Consider the following 22,300-nt stretch of genomic DNA (forward strand, 5'->3'; position numbering starts at 1 on the left):
GAAAGAAAGAAAGAAAGAAAGAAAGAAAGAAAGACTCATACAGGTTTTGGAAAGACTCGAGGGGGTGAGACAGAATTTTGTCAGTGTGAAGTCTGTGAAGATGAGGAAATTTGTTTGTCCATTAATTTTAGTGGCTTGCCAAAATGGGAGAAATGATGAGGAAGTATATAAATCCTGCCTGTGGAAGAAGAGGGAAAGAACAGAGCATGCCTGGGCTCTCAGTGGAGGCGGTGATGAAGCGATGACTCCCTAGGTGAGAGTGGTATTGACCTGTCAATGTCTACGATGGCTTTAATGGCCTTTCTAGCGGTGTTAGCACCTTCACACTTGGGCTAAATGTGCCCTGTTCCAAACAGTACAACAATATGCATGCTCTAACACGCACCCTGTTAGGATGTATTTTTGTAGATAGCAAGAAAATTTTTTATATTGTAAATTTAAAACACTTGATACCTGAAATTACAATTTAAAATGTGCTATCTTTGCTCATAGGAAGCCTGGGCAGAGTTTTTTTAGTTAATCACCTGAACTGTAAATTTGACTAATTATACAAGAACAAACTGTTACAAGCCCACAGTTCATTAGCGCTGTAGCACTCTAAATAAGTAAATAAAATATAAATACATGTATGTATGTGTGTGTGTGTGTATATATATATATATACATATGTATACATACTATACATATACACAGTATACAACAGTTCTTTCTGGTCCTCGAATCTGGTTGGCTGATAAGAGTGCGATATTAGAGTGATAGCAGAACGGAGCTCCAACAACTGTTTCACTGTTTGTAACTATCACTCCACTTGTGCTAGTTCTCACAGCAAGTGTCATGGCAGATACACAAATCCACTGTAATTTTAAAAATATTACTGTTTTTGTGTCACAGAATGCAGTTTTAAGAGGTTTTCAGGTGAGAATGTACTTGTTTATAGTTCAAATATGCAGTTTGTTAATAAAGATAATGTCTATTTGAAAATTTGCTTCAGCGTTTTTGGACATGTGAGCTCCAGGGCGTCAGCAGCCATTCAGCGCTCATGAACCCACTGAGAGCAGCCTCACCTCGGCCAGATCCGCTGGCTCTGATGCCTCTATAGTGTTTAAACGGGAGATATAATTCGTTTTGGGTAAATCTAACTGGCAGTCTTTAGTCTGAATAATCTATTATTTGTTCCAGAGCAAAGTTATTTTTACTTTTAACAACAGCTTGTAAGATGCAGGCAACAAATGCACTGAGCAGAGCTGTCATCGGAAATCACCATTAACAGATGAAAGGATAGTATGACAAAGAGCCTGAGCCTTCCTCGGTGGACATTCAAACCAATGTTTTATTGTGAATATGAGACTGAGCTAAAGAATGAACGCCGTATCAGATGCAGGTAATTACACTCGGTCAGTCAATCTCTCTCTCATAATACTCGACTCTACATAATACACCTTTTAATACAGTAATACAATAAGCTTTCAGTGAAGCAACTCAACGTTCCATCGTTACTAGTTCTAATGTGACGGTTTGGAATTAGTAACGGAGGCTTGGGCTCAGCTGTTAAACTGCACAACTTTAGATTTGAATCTGTGGCGGAAGGAAGTAGTTCTGCACAAAAGCGGGTTTTTAAAGACACTCTGTTGTTGTTTCTTATGTATTTACATAGGAAATTATATATATATATATATTTTTTTTTTTAATATATATATATTATGTATTTACATAAGAAATTATATATATATATATATTTTTTTTTTTAATATATATATATGAGCAATATCACACTCATAGCTGTGAGTTATGGCTCACAGTGAGTTATGCGAGTATCGGCATGCTGTAATTATCAGCCGTGCCAATATACATCCATATCTCACATCTACTCATGTGATATTGCTCATATATAACAATTTTCTTAAAAAAATATTATATAATTTCTTCAACATGCACAGTGGCTTTGTGGTTCCAGATGGTGTAGTTACAACATCTACCAGCAGGGGCTAAACGGGCCATGCTAACCAGACAATCACTGACCCTCTAACATGTCCTATCTGAAAACTGTGCATAAAGTCTAGGTCTTGAGAGAGGTCATCTATGACAGGATTTATGTATTTAATACAGACACGTTACGGCTTTCAGAACAGGCTCATCCGATAAGAATAATGGAAATATCAGGGAAAACAGCCCGAAGGGTACAGAGAGACTAAACGCATCAATGTGATCGTCAGAGGTGGGGGAGGAGCAGGGGCGGATGAAAAAATGATGTATTGCTGAGGTTCTAATCATTCGTGAAAGGGTAGGCTGTGCCTATCCCAGTCACTGGGGCTCAAAGGCCAAATGTAAGGAGCTTTGGATAGGATATGAGATTTGGTGTAAATAGCGTAGAACGGTGTATGACACTCATTCACATACCCATATAGGAAGAACTGCTGTCAACAAGGGAAGGTCAAGTGTGCCCTCAACCACTCTATGGTTTTTAGAAATGATTGCACATTCTTTAAGATCTAGGTCAATGGGATTATGAATTAATTTTTCATTGCACATGTCAGAACAAAAGAGCTTGAATCAAAAAGGAAGGAAAGCAGAGTGGCTCTGCATACACTTGAGGGTAGTTCCATGTGATTTTGGGAAAACTGGTGCGTAGGAACAGAGCAGAATAAATTAATACTCACCCACGATTTCGCTGGATTCTTTGTTGTAAAGTTTCTTATTCCAGTACAGCATTCTCAAAAAAGGAAATGAGGTCAGCAGCACCAGACAGATTCCCAGGAACATGTAACCCGTAAAGGCCGCAAAGTCAATCCCCTAGAGGAAGAAGAGGGCGGGTTAATTTTCAGCCTTTTAAAAATTGTGCAATTAATTTGCTGTGGTTGGGGGAGGAGCAGGGGCGGATGAAAAAATGATGTATTGCTGAGGTTCTAATCATTCGTGAAAGGGTAGGCTGTGCCTATCCCAGTCACTGGGGCTCAAAGGCCAAATGTAAGGAGCTTTGGATAGGATATGAGATTTGGTGTAAATAGCGTAGAACGGTGTATGACACTCATTCACATACCCATATAGGAAGAACTGCTGTCAACAAGGGAAGGTCAAGTGTGCCCTCAACCACTCTATGGTTTTTAGAAATGATTGCACATTCTTTAAGATCTAGGTCAATGGGATTATGAATTAATTTTTCATTGCACATGTCAGAACAAAAGAGCTTGAATCAAAAAGGAAGGAAAGCAGAGTGGCTCTGCATACACTTGAGGGTAGTTCCATGTGATTTTGGGAAAACTGGTGCGTAGGAACAGAGCAGAATAAATTAATACTCACCCACGATTTCGCTGGATTCTTTGTTGTAAAGTTTCTTATTCCAGTACAGCATTCTCAAAAAAGGAAATGAGGTCAGCAGCACCAGACAGATTCCCAGGAACATGTAACCCGTAAAGGCCGCAAAGTCAATCCCCTAGAGGAAGAAGAGGGCGGGTTAATTTTCACCCTTTTAAAAATTATGCAATTAATTTGCTGTGGTATTTCATGAAATCTATTCTAAGCACCAAGTAGAGATCACATCTACTTTACTGGCTCTCCATATAATGTGGATGGAGGCCTTGATTACATTTCATCAACAGAATCATGTTCAGCATTTTAATGCTTGTATCTTTATGCATTTAAACACTTATATAAGATTAAAATGAGCACCTGCATGTGGCACAAATCCTCTTAAAATGCTCTTGACTATTTATTAATTTTCATTCATATCAAGAGCACACAGCCCTCTCTGCTGAACATCTAGCTTCAGATGATATTTTCTTGCCTGTGCAGCCCACCCCATCTTTCATCATAACCAGATGGCATCACATTTTCAAATGGCACCACTGATAGAGATATGTAAAATAGATCCGTGTGGCCTGAAATCTAATCCCACGACTTATCTTTCAATACATCGCTGGTGTATAACCCATGAGGTATCTTTGCTTGTTTACATGGGGACATATGTGTACATAATTAGTACAAAGACATTCTACAAAGAATTCTACAGTTCACAAATGTGACCCTGGACCACAAAACCAGTCATAAGGGTAAATTTTTCGGAAAAAAAGCTGAATAAATAAGCTTTCCATTGATTTATGGTTTGTTAGGATAGGACAATATTTGGCCGAAATACAACTAGAATGAAAATCTGGAATCTGAGGGTGCAAAAAAATTTAAATATTGAGAAAATGGCCTTTAAAGTTGTCCAAATGAAGTTCTTAGCAATGCATATTACTAATCAAAAATTAAGTTTTTAATATTATTTACAGTAGGAAATGTACAAAATATCTTCATGGAACATGATTTACTTAATATACTAATGATTTTTGGCATAAAATAAAAATCAATCATTTTGACCAATACAATGTATTTTTGGCTATTGCTACAAATATACCCCAGCAACTTAAGACTGGTTTTGTGGTCCAGGGTCACAAATTGCTTTACTGTTTAAATTGTGCTTAGTGAGAAGTCTATAACAGGCTATTTAATGGCAGGCTACCATTGTGACATTTTAGCACCAATATAATTTTAACAAGAGGTCAACAGGTGTTAAATAAACTGTGCTTTTTTTCTTGGGCAATAATTAGGGCTGGGCAAAAAAAATCGATTTTTCGATATATCGTTTTTTAAAATGTGGTCGATTCAATATCGATTCTAATAATAATGGCAAAAATGTTTTATTGTAGCCAAGACTTTATTTTTTGTACCTATACAGAAATGGACCATGAGAAATGAAAAATTAGTAAAAAAAAATGTGACAACTAGAACCAGTCTCTTCTATTTTGTAAAGGAACTGGCAAGATACAAGATAATTGCATCCCTGTTGTAGTTCGGCTCCCCGCATTGCTCAGGCTTGGCAAAAACCCAGGACTTAGAGGTACTTCTTAGAAACTAAACAAAAGGCCGGTAAAAATGAGGGGAGGGGACACTGATGCTTTTGGTTTTTGGCAGTATAACCTCCCTAAAGCAGCTCAAGGTACTAAATCCTCCACTTATAAAACAAAACCATAAGGTACTAAATCCTCCACCCATAAAACAAAATCACGATTGAAAGGATAAACATGGTCTTGTATTATTTGGAAAAATAAAAATTAAGATGCTAGTAAGCAAACAACAAACAAACAACATGTCCAATCTCAGATGCCAAAATGAGACAAATGTGAATGGAGACAAAGAGACGTGAAGACTGGTATACAGTGACCTCTACAGGAGATCAGGAATAAAGAGTGAGTGAGTGAGTGAGAGAGAGAGAGAGAGAGAGAGAGAGAGAGAGAGAGGGGGGCATTCAGAAGAACACACATCCATTTGTGTACTCTCAATTAGATTTGTAAGGAAAGCGTTTTAAAGGAAAGAACATTGAATTATTATTTGGATTATTTAACCACATTATAAAGAGAAAAATACACTGAAAAGACAGGGAGGACAAAAGAAAGGACCACTGCAAGACGAGGGGAAACCCCGTGTATATAAAGAAAAGTTCACTCAAAAATGTATCATTTCATCATTTATTCACCCTCATTGCAAAAAGTGATGTCTGATTTGTGAAAAGATCAAATCTGATCTTTTCAGTGTATCTGCTGATCCATTTAAAAAAATTTCACAAATCAACCTGATCAGGTTCTTGAATTCAACTCACTGATTCAGTCGTAGTGGTTCCAGCATTCAGTCTGGGATAACATGAGGGTTCAAGTAAAGGCTGATATATTGAAAGATTCAGGAAAATAAAATATTAATATTACTTTAAAATGAACCAGCCTTTCTTAACTGAACATATTCTATCACAAGGTTTTTGGGATCATTTGATTTAAAAATAATTTAGGAATAGTGCAGTGCATCTAAAAGTCAAGGGTTTCACTCCAATGTCTGAACCTACTGAAAATAAGAGATATCCTTATACAGACTCATTGGGGAAAGCTGGGCTAGTGGGGATCTGTCGATAACATTTCATTAAAGCGGTCCTCTGCTTTATTCCTCATGGATTTCCTGCGCTGTTGAGCTGTATGCCCTATCATATAGAGCAGATGCATAAGTCCTCATTACTTTGTCAGTAATGCAGCTGCAGACAATAGGCAGTGTTTGGGGATTTTTCTTTGTAGATTCTCTTGTTTTGTCCTGAAGGCAGGCATGTTGTGATAATGACTTAGACATAAGGTGTAAATAAGACCTCCCCTTACTCCATTTCTGTTGTCACTGTCCCACTTTTATCAGCCAAGAAAGTAACTTCAAAAAGCAATGAGAAGAGGGAATGAGAAATCTCTATGCAAAAGGACCTTCACTGTTGGCGCTAGCTGATTAGTGAGCAGTCAGGGGCCACGGTCAAACCAGAGTCCGCCAAAGCCTGTCTGCCTGGGGCCAGGAGAAGCACTGATTGGCAGCTGAGATTTCTGGGAGTGTGACTGACGGCCCAGCAGATGCCAGAGAGAGAGAGCACAGGGTATATGAGATGTCTCCTTAGAGACCCTGAAACACTCCTTCTGCCCAGGCTCAAATGTCTGATCTACAGAGAGCTCCACAGATGGATGCTTGACTGACCAAATGGCAACATCCCTGCTGTAGTGATCCTGTCGAGACTGAAGGGGGGCCCATTTCGACTCGCACAGCCCAAACAAACAGAGAAACACAAGCAAATAAACAAAGAGGCCACAAGTACAAGATGTTCCGTCATGACTGACCGCTGCCAGAGAAATGTCAGATGGAGAGGGTTCGCACGGTCATGGAAAACCTGGAAACTTTGGAGGTTTTAAAAATTGTGAGCCTGGATAAGTCAGGGAAATTAATAAAATCATAAATCATTTCTGACCATTTTCTACCATCTACCACTCATTCGCTCTCTAACAATCCTTTGATAAAACTATGAAAAACCTAATTAAAAAAAAGTATGAATTTGGTCATTCAAATTGTGACTTGTTTCTGAAAAAAAAAGTGATAGCACACATTTTTATTATTACAAATAAATGTTGTTTTATGGTACAAAAAAAAAGTATTATGGTTTGATATTGAAGAATGGAGTAAAATTGCTTGAATATTCTGCTTTGCCATGACAGGAATACATTTTATTTTAAAATATACTAAAATAGAAAACAATTATTTTAAATTGCAATAATATTTCACAATATGTTTTTTTCTGTATTTATAATCAAATAAATGCAGCCTTGGTGAGCATAAAAGACTTCTTTCAAAACCATCTTACAGATTACATTATTTGCTTTTTTGTAAGTCAAGGTAGTGCATAAAATCTTTTGAAGTTGTGGATTAGTAAAGCACAGTGCTTTTTATTAAGCTGTATGGCGCCATGTCATCCATCTATTTGTATGGCAGAGCTTCCATTCAGAATCCAGTGGCTCTAAAGATCTTGAGGCTGATTGGAGCTTAATAAACGGATTAAGTGACTGCTAGAGAAGGTGGTGGCTTCACTAGACTCAAATTAAATCCTTGGCTATATACAAGCAAACAGACATGAGTCACACAAAAATGCAAACACTCATTCATTTACATATAAAGCAGAAAACAACAGTATACCCAGAATGATTCAAGCTAGTTTAAAGTCTGCAAATAAAATAAAATAAAATAAAATAAAATACAATGATACCTCAAGACACTAATATTAATGTCAGGTACAGAAATACATTTATATTTTTAGAAAAATCGCCTAAAAAACTTTTAAGCTTATACAAAGGATCAGTAAACTACATTACACCACCTTATGTGCACACACACACCATAAAATAACCTGTTTGAACCAGCTTAAAAATAGTTTTGGATCAGTCATTCACGGAGAGCCCAGAGTTTCATCGACTCCTTCCTCTATTGCATCAGGAACCCGAGTCCTCAGACGCATGCATAGACATGTGTAAACCAGAAAAGTGTTTCATAATACAGGGAATCTCTTAGTAATGCTATAAAAGTGGTATTTTATGTGACTAACTTTAAGACCCAGCTAAATAGGTACCAAATCAATGCACACAGCAATCAACAAATGAGCAAGTATTGAACTGCATACATGTGTGGGTGTCATTTTTTGCACATGAAGTTGTATCTCCATTCATCATCTGCATGTTGTCAACACAAACAGAAGCCCTCTCAAATATAAACAAATCTGGCCCGTGTAACACAGAGATAACACAAACCACTGCATCCATATCAATAATTGCAGCAGATGCAATCTCTCCCTGCGGAACAGAATGGATGAATCTGTCCAGCACTTCACACACTCCTCTGTGTATCCACTACAGGAGCATATTTATCACTGTACGTCCTGACGGAAAGCAAAAATTATGTTTATAAAGTAGTAAATTTAGAGCAGGGGGGGCTTCAGTACGTTTGATGGGTTCCACCCTCCAGAGATTTAGGCCTGTCAGAAATGCAAGTTTATGGATATTGGGTTTTTCAGAAACTTCCCACTCTCAATTGTAGCCCAGCAGGAAGTGACCTTGATGTGGAAAATATAACTTGAGCATGATTACCGCTGCATCATCCTGTGCAGCAGCCGGTTTGACAGGCAAGGACGATGTTTCTACTGAGCCACAAATTAACTCAAGCCCCACAGCGATTTCAGCTCTGAAAGCCAGCTGAAGAAACAACAATTTAAACCAGGCACCTTTCTGTCGCTGATGGAAGAGTGTGAGGAATAACTAAATTAAAAACTGTGATAGCAACTATTGAACTTCTCATGAAATATTTAAGTCGCCCTCGTTGATGGGTTTTAATGGGTTTAATTACCTTTTTTTAACAAAGAATACAGTAAGACTTTACAATAAGGTTCAGTTAGTTAACATTAGTTAACTATGTTAAAAATGAATGAAAAATACTTTTACAGCATTTGTTAATCTAGAATAATGGGTCACACTTTCTTGCTATTAACAAACCATTAACTAAAACTTTTAATTTGCAGCTTATTAATAGTTAGGTAGTTGTTACGTTTAGATATTGGGTGGGATTATGGTCATGCAGAATATGTGCTCTGTAAGTACTAATAAACAGCCAATATGTTTATAATAGGCATGCTAATAAGCAACTTGTTAATAGTGAGAACTGGTCCCTATACTAAAATGTCACAGAATAATGTTAATTCTGCATATAGTAATACATTTTAATATTTGATTTTCATTTGTTAACATTGGTTTATTAACAAACATGAATTCACAGTGAATACACTGTTCTTTAACTATTACATACAATAATAAATGTTCTAAGTCCGCTGTCCATCCATTTTTGCACTAGATCTGTTAATGACAAAGTGAAACTTTTTTTAAAAAAGTTTGTGAAATATCAGTTGGTTTTCATCCAATTTTTTTTAACTAATAATATCCCTTTCCCTTTCATCCCTTTTACTAATTAAACGTCTGTCATTTTGTGTGTATCATGAATTTTGTACCTTTCATATCCCAGATTTCTACAAATCTTCGTGAAATGTAAAGAGTACAAGAAATTGAAAATGGCCAGTTTACTGCTTACTAATTTCCCAAATAATTTAATATTATTAAACTATGAAATATCAGAAGACAACACTGAAATGCCAAACCAGCTGCAGTTTGACATGGCTAAAAAGCCATGAAAAATGAAAAAAATGATAGTTTGTTCTAAACATTTTTATTTTTAAATTACGGTTTAAAAGTTCCAAAGTCTCCTTTCCAAAATGTGTTTTCTTTTTTTTTAATTTTATTTTATTTTAAAGGGGTCATATGATGCGATTTCAATTTTTCCTTTCTCTTTGGAGTGTTACAAGCCCTTGGTGCATTAAGAAGATCTGTAAAGTTGCAAAGACTAAAGTCTCAAATCCAAAGAGATATTCTAATCCTTTCAGGATTTTTCAGAGTACAACACAGAAAAAACAAACAACACTGTCGCAGACTTCACATGCACTCACAAAGAAAAGAAATAAAAATACATAAATAAAACAAATAAAAATGAAAATAAAAATAAGAAATAAAAATTAAAATAATAAAAATACACGTATGTGCACTAACTTAGACCTAAATAAATACAGGTTCAGTAACTAAAGAGCTGCAAAACAGTCAATCATCAGGAACGCAGGAAGGTAATGTACAACTCAACACACATATAGGAAACATTAAGATGTTGGTTGGCCAGCTAGTTTGTCTAAATAAATATCCAAGAAATGATCCCCAGAGAGTGAAAAACTTTTCAATGGAGTTAGACCTCAGAAATCAAAGTCTCCAAAATTTGTTTTCTAACCAGTTTTTCACAAAAATTCTGACAACAATAAATTTGACAATTTCATATTGACAGAATTTATGCGCTAATTTAAAAAATAAAATATTGTCGACCCTTGTGAAATTTTTGATTCAGGTGAAAATGAGCCCTAATTAACTGTTTATCTTTTGCTATGATGACTTCTGATCTAAACAGTGTTCAGGCCACCCAAAAGTCCTATATTCCCACCTACAATTAAAGCATTTAAAAAATCATGTGTATTACAAAACTCCTCTCTTTACCTTTGCTTGACCCTTCAAGTCACCGTTGAGATTCTCTCTTTAAAACGCACTTAAAACGTGAAGCAGCACTTGATTAAAACAGCTAATTTAACGTGCTTCACACACTAATTCATCCATCTCTGTCAGAAAGTGTGATGGTGCTGGAAATCAGTTTCGCTGACAAGATGTTTATATGACATCAGAATTTATGGCTCCAAATAGATTGAGGTTTTTAGGCATATAGTTGTTCTTTTGGCGTGTAGCCTTTTAAATAGACTGTCAGAAAAAGATGGATCTCCTATACTTTTATAGCCACCCTTTTTCCGCTCCCTTTCTTTTTTGCACTGATACTCACACACACACATAGGGTTTTTTGTCTTAGTCATTGTGTCTGTGGTAGTGTGTGACAGAAGAGCTGCAGGGTAGAGTGGCTCCAAAGAGAGCATCTTTAATCAGCATCTGGAGCTGGAGATGAAAGAGCTCTATCTCATCCTCTGTGTCTCATTCAGAGCTTTAGCTGGACACTTACACGTACTTACTGACACACACTTTGACCATATACACTAACACATAGACTAGCATACATGCTTTTATGGAAGAACTTGCCATCGTAAATTATTCATAACTTACTGATTCTCCCTAATTCTTCTTTTTTCTCTCTTAATTTTTCCTTTCTAAAAATCCTACTGTGTTTCATACCATTTAGCTCTGACTATATTCCCAAATGGCATGTAAATAAGTGTGCACAACATGCTTCTGAATTTGAGTGAAAAACACCTCTTAAGCAATTAGACCATACATGAAACAAATAATTATGCAAGCTACTAAACACTGGTGATGTATAGCTGTGAAACATTATGTTCTCATCATATCCAATGACCTTCAGTAACTGTTGATTCTGAAAGTCTGGACAAAAATATTTGTGTAATGTCTTTGTTGTTTTCATGTTTATTAATGTTCGTTCATGAAAGGCAGTGATTCCCAAACAGTTCTCTGATATCGGTTAATGGACACAATGACATGCAGGTAGACAAATAAAATATTTCTACTTTTAGTGTCCAAGTGTTTAGATTATTTTTATTTTAGCTTTTTTATCAACTCACAAACCCACTGCAGTTATTACATTAAGCCCAGTTTGGGAAACCATGGTGTAACGTAATGTTTAATGCATTTTACAGTGTTTTTATAAAAAAATTAATATATTTTCTTTCTCTTCTCTTTTTTATACCAATATGGTATGTTTAATGGTAAGTTTAAAACAAGTTAGATAAAATGTAATCTAAAAGTAATCTAAAAAGTAGTCAGATTATATTACTTAAAATGAGTAATCTACAGAAGATTACATTACTAACTACAGTTTTCACCATGTAATCTGTAATTAGTAATAGACTACAATTTGTAAGTAATCTACCCTTCACTGCCTACTATATAGTTCTACTATATAGTATACTATTCGGATATAGCGCAAGTCTGTATAACGTTCTGTTTCCTCAGTCTAGTGCCAACGCAATTTCAATGCACATCTAATGGATTTTCATTGTCTGTTGTATTGTAAATCACCAGGTAATAGCACACCTCAACAAGCTGCACGATTTAGGCCAGAAGTTTACTTTATGCAAATGCTCAGCTAAAGCATTGTGAGCACAGTCCCGTTGAACATATTAAATGTGTGTTCTTACACTATGGAGACGATAACAAATCTCATGGGATGATAAAGCTAGCTTCGAATGTCTTCGCTATTGAATCAGATTTGTTATTATTCAGGTAAACATACTTATGAGATCTAACTTGCTCAGCAACATTCTCTTCAAACGGCCCCTCCTCGGATTTAAAAGAGAAAACTAGCTGTAGAAGCAGACAGTTTATGCTAATGCCAGCTTGCGGCAATGCCGAGAACGCAACGCATACTTGAGTCGTGTTATGAAGTGCACTCAAACGGTTAGCCGTTCAAACTGCATTCATATCCATAATCCTAAATAAGAGCTATAAAACAACAAACATGACTACAAAAAGACAAACTGGCGGACACTCAAATACTGTCAAACAAACTGACAGAACAACCTCCAAGGCATATACTGTGAATTTAGCCATACAACTGATGAGGTCATGCATTGATCTCTGTCTGAATGTGAACATGAACATTTTAATCAACCACAAACCTGGGTCACACTGTTCCGTCTCCTCCATTAAAGTGAATAATAAATCACAAAATGTTCCCTCGCCTTTTCAATCAAACCAATATTACAAAAGCCTCAATGAAGACAGAACCACACAAGACTCTCTACTTTGAGGTCACATCATAAACCTGGAGATTATTCAGCCTGCCCGTGACCTTAAAATAGTGTTTTCCTGCGAGTTAGGGTTTGATGGAAAAAGTTTGCTCATAGACTCTGAAGTTGTACAACGAAAAAAGAAAGTCCTTGTGATACTGTTCTGTGATTATGTTAGGAAAGTACAAGCCGATGTTGCAGACCTTATATTTTGTAATCACTTGCATCCACAGGCATTGCTTCGTTGTACCTTCAACAGCATCAAGTAACACACAATAAGACCTGTTTCACAGTGCATAATCAAATAGGAGTGTCACAGTATACTGATATCGATGATAACCATTTAAAAATGGAATACTGATAACATGTTAATAGTACACATACATAATATTGTAATAGTATTGCAACTCAACACAGTTGCCACTCATCATACAGTGGGGAAAAAAAGACAACAACAGCGTGTGTAGTTACTACTACCAAAAAATATATATATATGTTTGAGAAAACAGATGAAAGAAAAACATTCTACTCGAATCCGAAAAAAGTTAGCTCGCCAGTGTGGGAGTTTTTTAGGTTCCAGAAAAAAAGACACCCCAGTCTGTAAGAAATGCAGATTTTTGTTCGCTTTTATGCTTACAAACTCTCTCTCTCTCTCTGCCTTCCTACACCTGCATTTTAAGTGTTATTCATTTGCCAAACAAGAGAAAGGCCAAAATAAGCAAAGGTAAATATGAATTTGATTAATAGCATTACATATTAAATATATTGAATGGTAAAACTTTATTTTAAGGTGTCCTTGTTACACATGTTACATGTACTTACTATTATAATAACCCTAACAATAAATTATTCATAATTACATGCCAGTAACCCCAAGCCAAACCCTAACCATTAATTACTCAGTGCTTAAATGTATAATTACACTGTAACAAGGACACCTGAAAATAAAGTGTAACCTATTGATTTTTTTTTATATCTAATTTAAATTAAAAATAATTAGATATTTACACTCAAATGGTAATATGACAAATAAAACTGCCTAAATGATCTTGATTTAGTCAGATTTTATAATGTGCAATGTGTCAATACCTTACATGCTGTTTTTGCATAGTATGTGAAACAGGCAAGATACTGTGAGTAACAAGTCAATTGCAGCCAAACATCTCGCATACCCTTAGTCGAAAATTGTTGGTCTCAGAGTTTGTACACAATGACTGTACAGGTTTGCCGTTTAGTTTTTATTGAAGTTAAAAGTTTTCAACTCTGCTGAGAGAAAGAGAGCGAGAGAGACAGAGAGAGAGAATTTGGCAGAGCATAACTAAAGCTGGCAAGAAGTATTCCTACATAATTAATAGTCTGAGGTGTAAGACAGGATGCCATGGTGTTTTAGCCTTGAGTAGATAGTGACAGCGTGTTTTGGCACAAGGCTATCATTCTATGCCAGAAAAATGGTCGGTCACATGCTTGTGTCTGTGTGTTTTTGTTTATTTGTGCAGTCATGTATAATTTGTCCAACAAGTTCCCCAAGACATTCTCAACAGGCACACGACAGCAGCACAATATCCTTTCACCCGTGAATAACCCAGCATCAAATAAGAATGGTGGGAATTAATTACATACTTTTTTACGCAGATCCTGGTTGGATACGATGATGACATTGGGTGGATCTCCAACAGCAGTGGCAGCTCCTCCGATGTTGGTGAAGATGACCTCGGCAACCAGGACATGCCTGGGGTCCAGATTGAGCACTTCACATAACCTAATGTACAGAAGACATTACAAAACCTGATTAGGACTAATGTTCCTGGAACATCAATGCAATGCAAACATGTTACATAGAGTGGTCTCCAAGAAAGTTAAATGCTCACTAGTCATTGTTTGAGAAAAGATGTACTATTATCTTTCTAATACATCATATTTTCATGATTTTTGTCTGGTAGAACACAAAACATACAAAAAACACACACAGAATACCTTCCCCCTAGTAAAAAAGTAATTTATTTAAAATACATTTATTCCATACTAAGTATAGTTCAAATCAATTAACATATTTACTGACATATCGCTCGAGACTTACTGATATAAAAGTTATAATCAACTTTATTTGGAGTACTATACTTGTACTGGAGTACAACTTTATTTTGAGCACAATGCACATTTTTTTATACTAAGCCTAAAATGTGTTTTAATGTCACTATTGATGAGGATTGCATAATCTTTGAATAATATATTAATATATCGAATAATATACTGTATACTGTATTAGTCTTTAAATGCAAGATATTTAAAGTGTACCTGAAGTATACTTGCAACAGTTCCACTTTAGCACAATCAAATATACTTCAGTGTATCTTTAGTTGGACTTCAGCACTACTTACGCACAATTAAAGTGCATTAAGTACAAAATTAGTTGTTCCAGTTTAGCAGACTTTAAGTATACCAGTTTAGTAAACTAAAAGTACAGTTGCGGTGTAATTTTATTAAGTACATAAATATGTAAATGTATTTGTAGTATACTTAGCATGAAATAAATGCCTTTCAAGTACATTTTAGTATACTTATTTTTTACTGGGGTTAACAACCACATTTTGTACTTTTGTAGTTTTACTCAGACTCGTCTGTTTTACCATAAAATATGGCGAGGAGAGGACATGATTCTTTAGCAGCAAAACTTTAAGCTTAGTTGCAAAAAAAATTCCAGGTTTGTGCTCAAGTTTAGTTATTAACACTGAATTTCAAGCAAATCTAAAGATAAGCAAATCAGTTTCCCTGCTAAATTGGCATTAAAAAACTCTTGCTCAAGCAAATTGCCTATTAACGAAAAGCTGAACTCTCTAATTTCTCAAATCCGTTCTTTAACGAGTGTGTGTGTGTGTGTGTGTGTACTGTGTCTCTGAACCCTGAAGCCCCGAAGGTGTTTGACGATGCAATTGGTGATGCATAATCAAAAAAAGGAGTCATTTCTCACCAACAGTGTCATGAAAACGCTGAGGCTGCGCCTAACATTTTAATGGCTACGTGTGAAATATAGATTTATTTTATCCTACCACACAAGAGATTTTTTTAATGTCTACATAAGATGATAAGAATTTGATGGATGAATTTTGCAGAAGGATGAAAATACAAATAAAAGTATCCTTGATGAAAAAAGATATTCTTTGTTGGCCTTAAGGATTTTTTTTTAGCAGGGATGTGACATGAAACAATATTACATGATGCCTAATTGCTTCATAGCACATGTACTTTGAAAGAACAGGGTGTCCTAAACATTGCTAAATAAATTATATATAAATGATGCTGTACATCAAGATACAAAACATATAAAAGACTTGAGAACACACATATAATGTGCACAGGCACCAATGAATCACATTGAGGGACAACGTGTAACGGTGAAAAGATGGAAGAAAATAAGCTCAAATGGAGCTAAAAAGAGCAATGAGGTGGGGCGTTTATAGCATGGAGACATGACTTATTGTATCCTCATATAAATCTAAGCACAGACTGCCAAGCCAAGGCTTTTTGGAACCCTTTTTTTTTTTTTTTTTTTGTCATATTAGTAGTACTTCAGCTGAACAAACTTCTTTACAAAGACCTATTAGAGAAATGTTCCAAGTTCAATGCAAGTTAACCTCTATTGATAGCATCTGTGTTTTTGGAACCCTTTTTTTTTTTTTTTTGTAGTAGTAGTAGTAGTACTTCAGCTGAACAAACTTCTTTACAAAGACCTATTAGAGAAATGTTCCAAGTTCAATGCAAGTTAACCTCTATTGATAGCATCTGTGGCATGCTGTCACTTACCAAAGAAATGGATTTGTCCCTCAGTTCATAAAAATAAAATGAAGTCAAGTTTTACAGCAAAGCACTTACAACAAATGTCTATTGGGAAAGGCATTTTGGAGGTTTTCTGAGGAGTCTCACATGTAGATTGTATAAATATTGTGGCTTCAACCTCAGAACATTGTATTTTAATGTTTATTCCAGGGTGATTACTTGTCACATAGTCTTGTATTACTTAACAGGGTTAAAAAATAAGTCAAAAGAGATATTAAGAGAGAAAGAGACTCCGTTTCAGGAAGAGAGACCATTACCTGATTGTAACAGGGGTGACGAGCATCATGGTTGTTACATTATCAAGAAAGGCTGACAGAACGGCCGCAATTAGGCACAGAATCATAATCATGGGCCACACTCTTCCTCGCGATAACTGATACGCCTGTGTGGAGACATACAGAACACTGTTGGGAATGCTTCATTATTGGTTTACAAAGTTAGATTTTTCTCGTAACTTCACATTAATGAAAACTAACTGGGTCAAAAATAAATTAAAACCCAAAAATCGCTTGCCTTTGTTTATGAACATTAACAAAATCATGTGTTCAAAACATTTTCTAGTGGAATGGAGAGATAGATTTAACAGAGCCTCAAAGACAGAGAATCAAGAGCAGTCCTCTGAGAGGGTCTCAGAACAAAATGTTCAAAAGTGAACTTTAATGAGAAATTCAGTCTAAAAACTGACACGGATCTATAGTGTTTTTGCTCATTCAGGGTTTAGCGCTAAAAGAATGTTCATGCCTGAAAAGAAAAGAATAAAAAAAAACAAAAGACCTCCAACTTTAAGAGCCTGTCGCTATGGAGACATTATCAGGCTGTCTGGAATCATACTAATCAAGTGGTAATGCATGGGTGTTGTAACCCACCTATTATGTCACTGCTTCCTGACTAAAAAAGATGCTAACTGACAAATAAACAAAGAGTAAAGGCCCGTTCACACCAAGGATGATAACTATAATGCTAACGATAAAGAAAGAATAGGGGATTCTATATCACAACTGTGAATGGCACAAAGGAACAATAGCATTTTTTCTTCCAGCCGATGAATGTTGAAAACATTGACAGTTGATCAGAATTCATCCTCTTGAACATTTAACCTATTATGACCTATTATGCCATTGGTCTCAAACTCAATTCCTGGAGGGCCACAGCTCTGCACAGTTTAGCTCCAACCCTAATCAAACACACCTGATCCAAATAATCAAGGTCTTCAGGATTACTAGAAATCTGAAGTTGGATCTGTTTGGAACTAAACTCTGCAGAGCTGTGGCCCTCCAGTAATTGAGTTTGAGACCACTATATTATGCCGTTTTTTACAATATGTAATATAACTCTCTGTTTGGAACTAAACTCTGCAGAGCTGTGGCCCTCCAGTAATTGAGTTTGAGACCACTATATTATGCTGTTTTTTACAATATGTAATATAACTCTCATGTTTCCCCAGAATGTATCTGTGAAGTGTCAGCTCAAAATACCCCACAGATCATTTATTATATAATTTTGAAAATGTTTTTTTTAAGCAGAAACACGCTGTTTTCGTGCATGTCTCTTTAAATGCAAATGAGCTGCTGCTCCCCTCCCCCTTTTATAGAATAGGGCTGTGCCTTTACAGCTTGTTCCTCAGATACTCTGCCAAAAGCATCTGTTTGATTTTGATTATCATGTCTATCGTGCTGAAATCATACGTTTTAAACCATATTAGTTTAAACTTCTGACATAGGGTTTTCTGAGCGCACGTATCCGAAGCACATGCACAGAAAGCGGCTTTCACATGGCATGTGAGTACTAAACTAAGTTCTCTTTCATGTCTTATTGCGCTTAAACTGTCAAATACACACAGGTTTATGTTTAAAACACACGAGTTACAAAAACTGTCGATTATGTCAGTGAAGGTAAACAGCCGGAAAGAAATTGCATGTTTATATTAGATCTGTGTGGCAGCAGCGTAATATATAGGAAATAAATCCATAAATCCACTGCTCTCTTGTCTCCTCTGAGGCTGGGACTCTAAATAGTGTTCTGTGCTCGTCAGTGCAGCCAAAGACAGAACAATTAGCATGCTTTGCTCGAACTTTAGACATGGCGTTAGCCATGGGTGGAAAGGTGCAGATTAAGGGGCGGTAATATTATTAATAAAGGGCTCGTTTTTTTGACAAGCTTGCAGAGAAAGGCTTCCAAAAAAAATGACTGGGTTGTTCTTTTTCAAGTTTTCTAGGTTGGTAGATGCACCGGAGACCCGATTATAGCACTTAAACACAGAAAAAGTCAGATTTTCATGATATGTCACCTTTAAAGCGGCAGATGACATAACTGCAGTGCACATTTATAATGAACAGAAAATGACTGTGCGTTGGTGTGGACACTAATATTGTTATTGTTATCGTTATAGTTATCGTTCTTCATGTGAACGGGCCTTAACCACACAAGACTACACACACGGATAGAATAAGCTTGATTTTTTATTTCAAGGCAAAATGCTTTATGCTGTCTTGAGATGGTGTTCAATCAAAAGGGTTGTTTCTATGGCAATATTTTAATTTGTGGAACCTCTTCCACAGGTCCTCTTCCAGAACCCTCTTAATATTCATGAATGGGATGAGAGGACATAAGCGTGTGCCCTCATAATGTCCAGAGCACATCTATAATGTTCCAACAGGTATTTTACAACAGTCCACAGAATCCCTGAAAATAAGGAATGCGATATTTATCCAATGAAGCTCATCCTAAGATTTATTTTTAGGCTTTCATTAAACCTAACCCATTTTCTTCATGATTTATAAACGTTTGCATCATTTCACAAAGATTTGTTCCATCTGATTCCTTTTCACATCTCTATTGGGGCTTGATATTTCCCCATAAATTTCATACATAAAACATTTGTGGGGTTCTCATCACTTTGCATGAGAGTGAATGATAGGGATTTTCAGGGCAGCTATAGTAATAGCTCTGCTACTTTTCCCCAAAGCTTACTGGGAAAAGTAGCATGATGGGATTACATTGACTAAATAAAAAAATAGGGACATTAGTAATGTAAAATGAAAGCATATCAGACTGAATCAATAGCAGCAGTTCACACGCTACCTTGTTGTTGCTGACTAAATGTAAGTAGTTATTTGTATCTGTAAGTATATAAGGTATATAAATGTATATAATATTATATGTTAAGGTGCGTGGGATAGATTGAGTGGACTAATTTTAGAGAGAATATGAAGAAATAAGTCTCTCAGAAACCAAGACTTAAGCAGACCTCTGCTAAACAAATCACAAACAAGCATATGCAACATGATGATTGAGAAAACTCACCTTCACTGCACAGTAATCAAAGAAACCGGTCTCAGAGAATATTGCCACCAGAATCATCTGAAAGTAAATAGTAGGGGTTGTAAGACTTGAACATTTCATGGTTTCTATTTTTAGTGCTTACTGCCACGTGTCGCTATAAAATCACATTATGTCTCAAATACCACACGGTCTCTCACTCAATTTCATGCCACATATATCCTTCTCTGATTTTTTATTTTTTTTGCCCTAAGATACAGAAACAGACATCTTCGAAATATAGAAAATCAATAAAGTGAAACATAAATATTTCAGAGTTTATTAAAGCAAATGTTTCTAATGTAAAATGGCTCTCAGTCTCTTTCATAGTCAGTCTTTAAAATTGACAGATGCTATGATTCATTTTCTATCATCAGTCTCTGATTTTCTTTTATGCTTTTCCTCAAATACTCCTACATGTAGTCTTCTGGATGAGGGCTGATTGAATGTATTTGTTTCCATGGAGACAGACACTGAACAAACAGAGATCTTGAAAAGGGTGGCACTTCAGCAATAATATTAGAGAGGCTGTGTGTTTTTAATGTGTATTCATATTGTAATGTTGCATTAATATGTAAAATATGGACTAATGACATATGCAGACCACCAGCCACACCTAACAAACATTTCAACCGAGTGTGCTGCTGCAAAGTAAGTGCAACGCAAATAACGCCCTGAGGAATTCTTTCTAAAAGAAGCACTAGGTTAACGGCACATTAAAGAAAGGTGCCCCACTACGTGCCTGCCAGGCTGACCAGCCTGAGAGACTGATATGGGTTGGATTAGGGGCTTTGTCAGACTGTCAAGCACTTAGCAGGGCAACTTTCTCCAACAGGAAGGTTAAAGCATCTCATTACACCAGGTTTAATGCTGTCTGAAAGAATTAAATAACTAGATTTTATCTGAAGAAAACATGATGGCGGTTGCAAGATTTGGCTTGTGTAATTCCATCTGTGGTATTTTTTGCCCATTTTATCACAAAGTTATAAGTTCAGTTTCATCTAAATGTAACTGCACACATCTTCCTAACGAGTCAGATGATCTGAGATATATGTTCATAGCACAAACAGAGCACTGTTTTTTATGAATAACAGTAATAGTGCTAAAATAGCAAGCGCCACTAATAAATTAGTTTTACCCCTTTTTTTACTTTTTTCATTTGAAAAAGCCCTGCTGTGAGTTTACATTTAATATATTTCTTTGGAACCCTCCTACTCAGGTTGAATGAGTACAAAATCTGCTGGAGAGCTTCTAGACCTGTTAGAATTATGCTTACCATTCCAAACAGCAATGCAAGAGTTTCATAGTCAATCCATTCTACAACAGTCATCAGACTCGGCCTCTACAGTAAAAAGACAGTGGGATGAAATAGTCATCATCTCCTTCCTCAGATACAAAAGAACATTTTCACATCCTAGTCTTAACTGGGTTTTCTGAATTGTTGAAATAATTGCATCAATTACCATACCATTTAGGCCTACATACTGTATTCTGTTTACTGGGGTATTTACCAACCAACCAAGTTAAGAAGTTCATAAAGTTTTTTAGTTAAAAAAAGACATTTGAGACTACAGAGCTATGGGTCTTTTTAAAGGGCACTCCATCTATCAAACAGACAGAAGTGCACGGAGTAATTTTACTCATGCTCAAATAACGCACTTATCTCCAATTTCTGGAATACAATAACTAATACACAGAGCTGCGATGAGAAAGCAAGATTTTAGCACATTAGAGTAAATCAGTGCAATTACCGCTGATATCCCATTTATGTGAAATTTATGTATATATATAATATTCTGAACTGTAATTTGAATTTGCCACGATTTATTATTTATACAGACTTCTGCACATGACAAAATGTTGCTTTGCTCTTAAAGGGGTCATATGATGCTGTTAAAAAGAACATTATTTTGTGTATTTGGTGTAATGAAATGTGTTTATGCGGTTTAAAGTTAAAAAAACACATTATTTTCCACATACTGTACATTATTGTTTCTCCTCTATGCCCCGTCTTTCTGAAACGCGTCGATTTTTACAAAGCTCATCGATCTGAAAAAGCGAGGTGTGCTGTGATTGGCCAGCTATCCAGTGCATTGTGATTGGCCAAATACCTCAAGCGTGTGACGGAAATGTTACGCCCCTTACCATACTGTGATGCCGTGTCCCGGCCGGGGGGAAGAGACAAAAACATTAAAACCCATTACAAACGAGGCATTTGTTGCATCCAGTGGGGACATAATTACTGATTATAATGACTTACACTGTCTTTTTACGCGTTGCGTTGCAGCGCGAGTTTGTAAACATAAAACCATGTCTGCATTTGGACATCGGAGAAATGACAAACAACAAGCAATACTCTACACTGCCCAAAAAACTCGCGTTAAATATATAAAATATAAAAACTCTTTAAATATAAAAAACGTACTTACAGGCTGTGAGTCAGAA

The 22,300-nt window shown here is 36.1% G+C and overlaps 1 protein-coding gene across 1 annotated transcript in view; it reads right to left on the reverse strand.

Annotated features, from left to right (window-relative positions):
• LOC107711007 (P protein-like) overlaps positions 1-22,300 on the reverse strand; it is a 71,837-nt gene that overhangs the window by 30,759 nt on the left and 18,778 nt on the right. Inside the window, exons 11-19 of the mRNA XM_016515907.1 lie at positions 21,132-21,197; positions 19,841-19,897; positions 16,795-16,919; positions 14,324-14,462; positions 3,298-3,430; positions 3,038-3,129; positions 2,658-2,790; positions 2,398-2,489; positions 285-343 (exon numbers count right to left, since the gene is read on the reverse strand). Of these exons, the coding sequence (XP_016371393.1) occupies positions 285-343; positions 2,398-2,489; positions 2,658-2,790; positions 3,038-3,129; positions 3,298-3,430; positions 14,324-14,462; positions 16,795-16,919; positions 19,841-19,897; positions 21,132-21,197 (896 nt within the window). The remainder of the gene's footprint in view (positions 1-284; positions 344-2,397; positions 2,490-2,657; positions 2,791-3,037; positions 3,130-3,297; positions 3,431-14,323; positions 14,463-16,794; positions 16,920-19,840; positions 19,898-21,131; positions 21,198-22,300) is intronic.

This window comes from Sinocyclocheilus rhinocerous, unplaced genomic scaffold (assembly GCF_001515625.1).
Source record: "Sinocyclocheilus rhinocerous isolate Xijiao unplaced genomic scaffold, SAMN03320098_v1.1 scaffold85, whole genome shotgun sequence".
NCBI lineage: Eukaryota > Metazoa > Chordata > Actinopteri > Cypriniformes > Cyprinidae > Sinocyclocheilus > Sinocyclocheilus rhinocerous.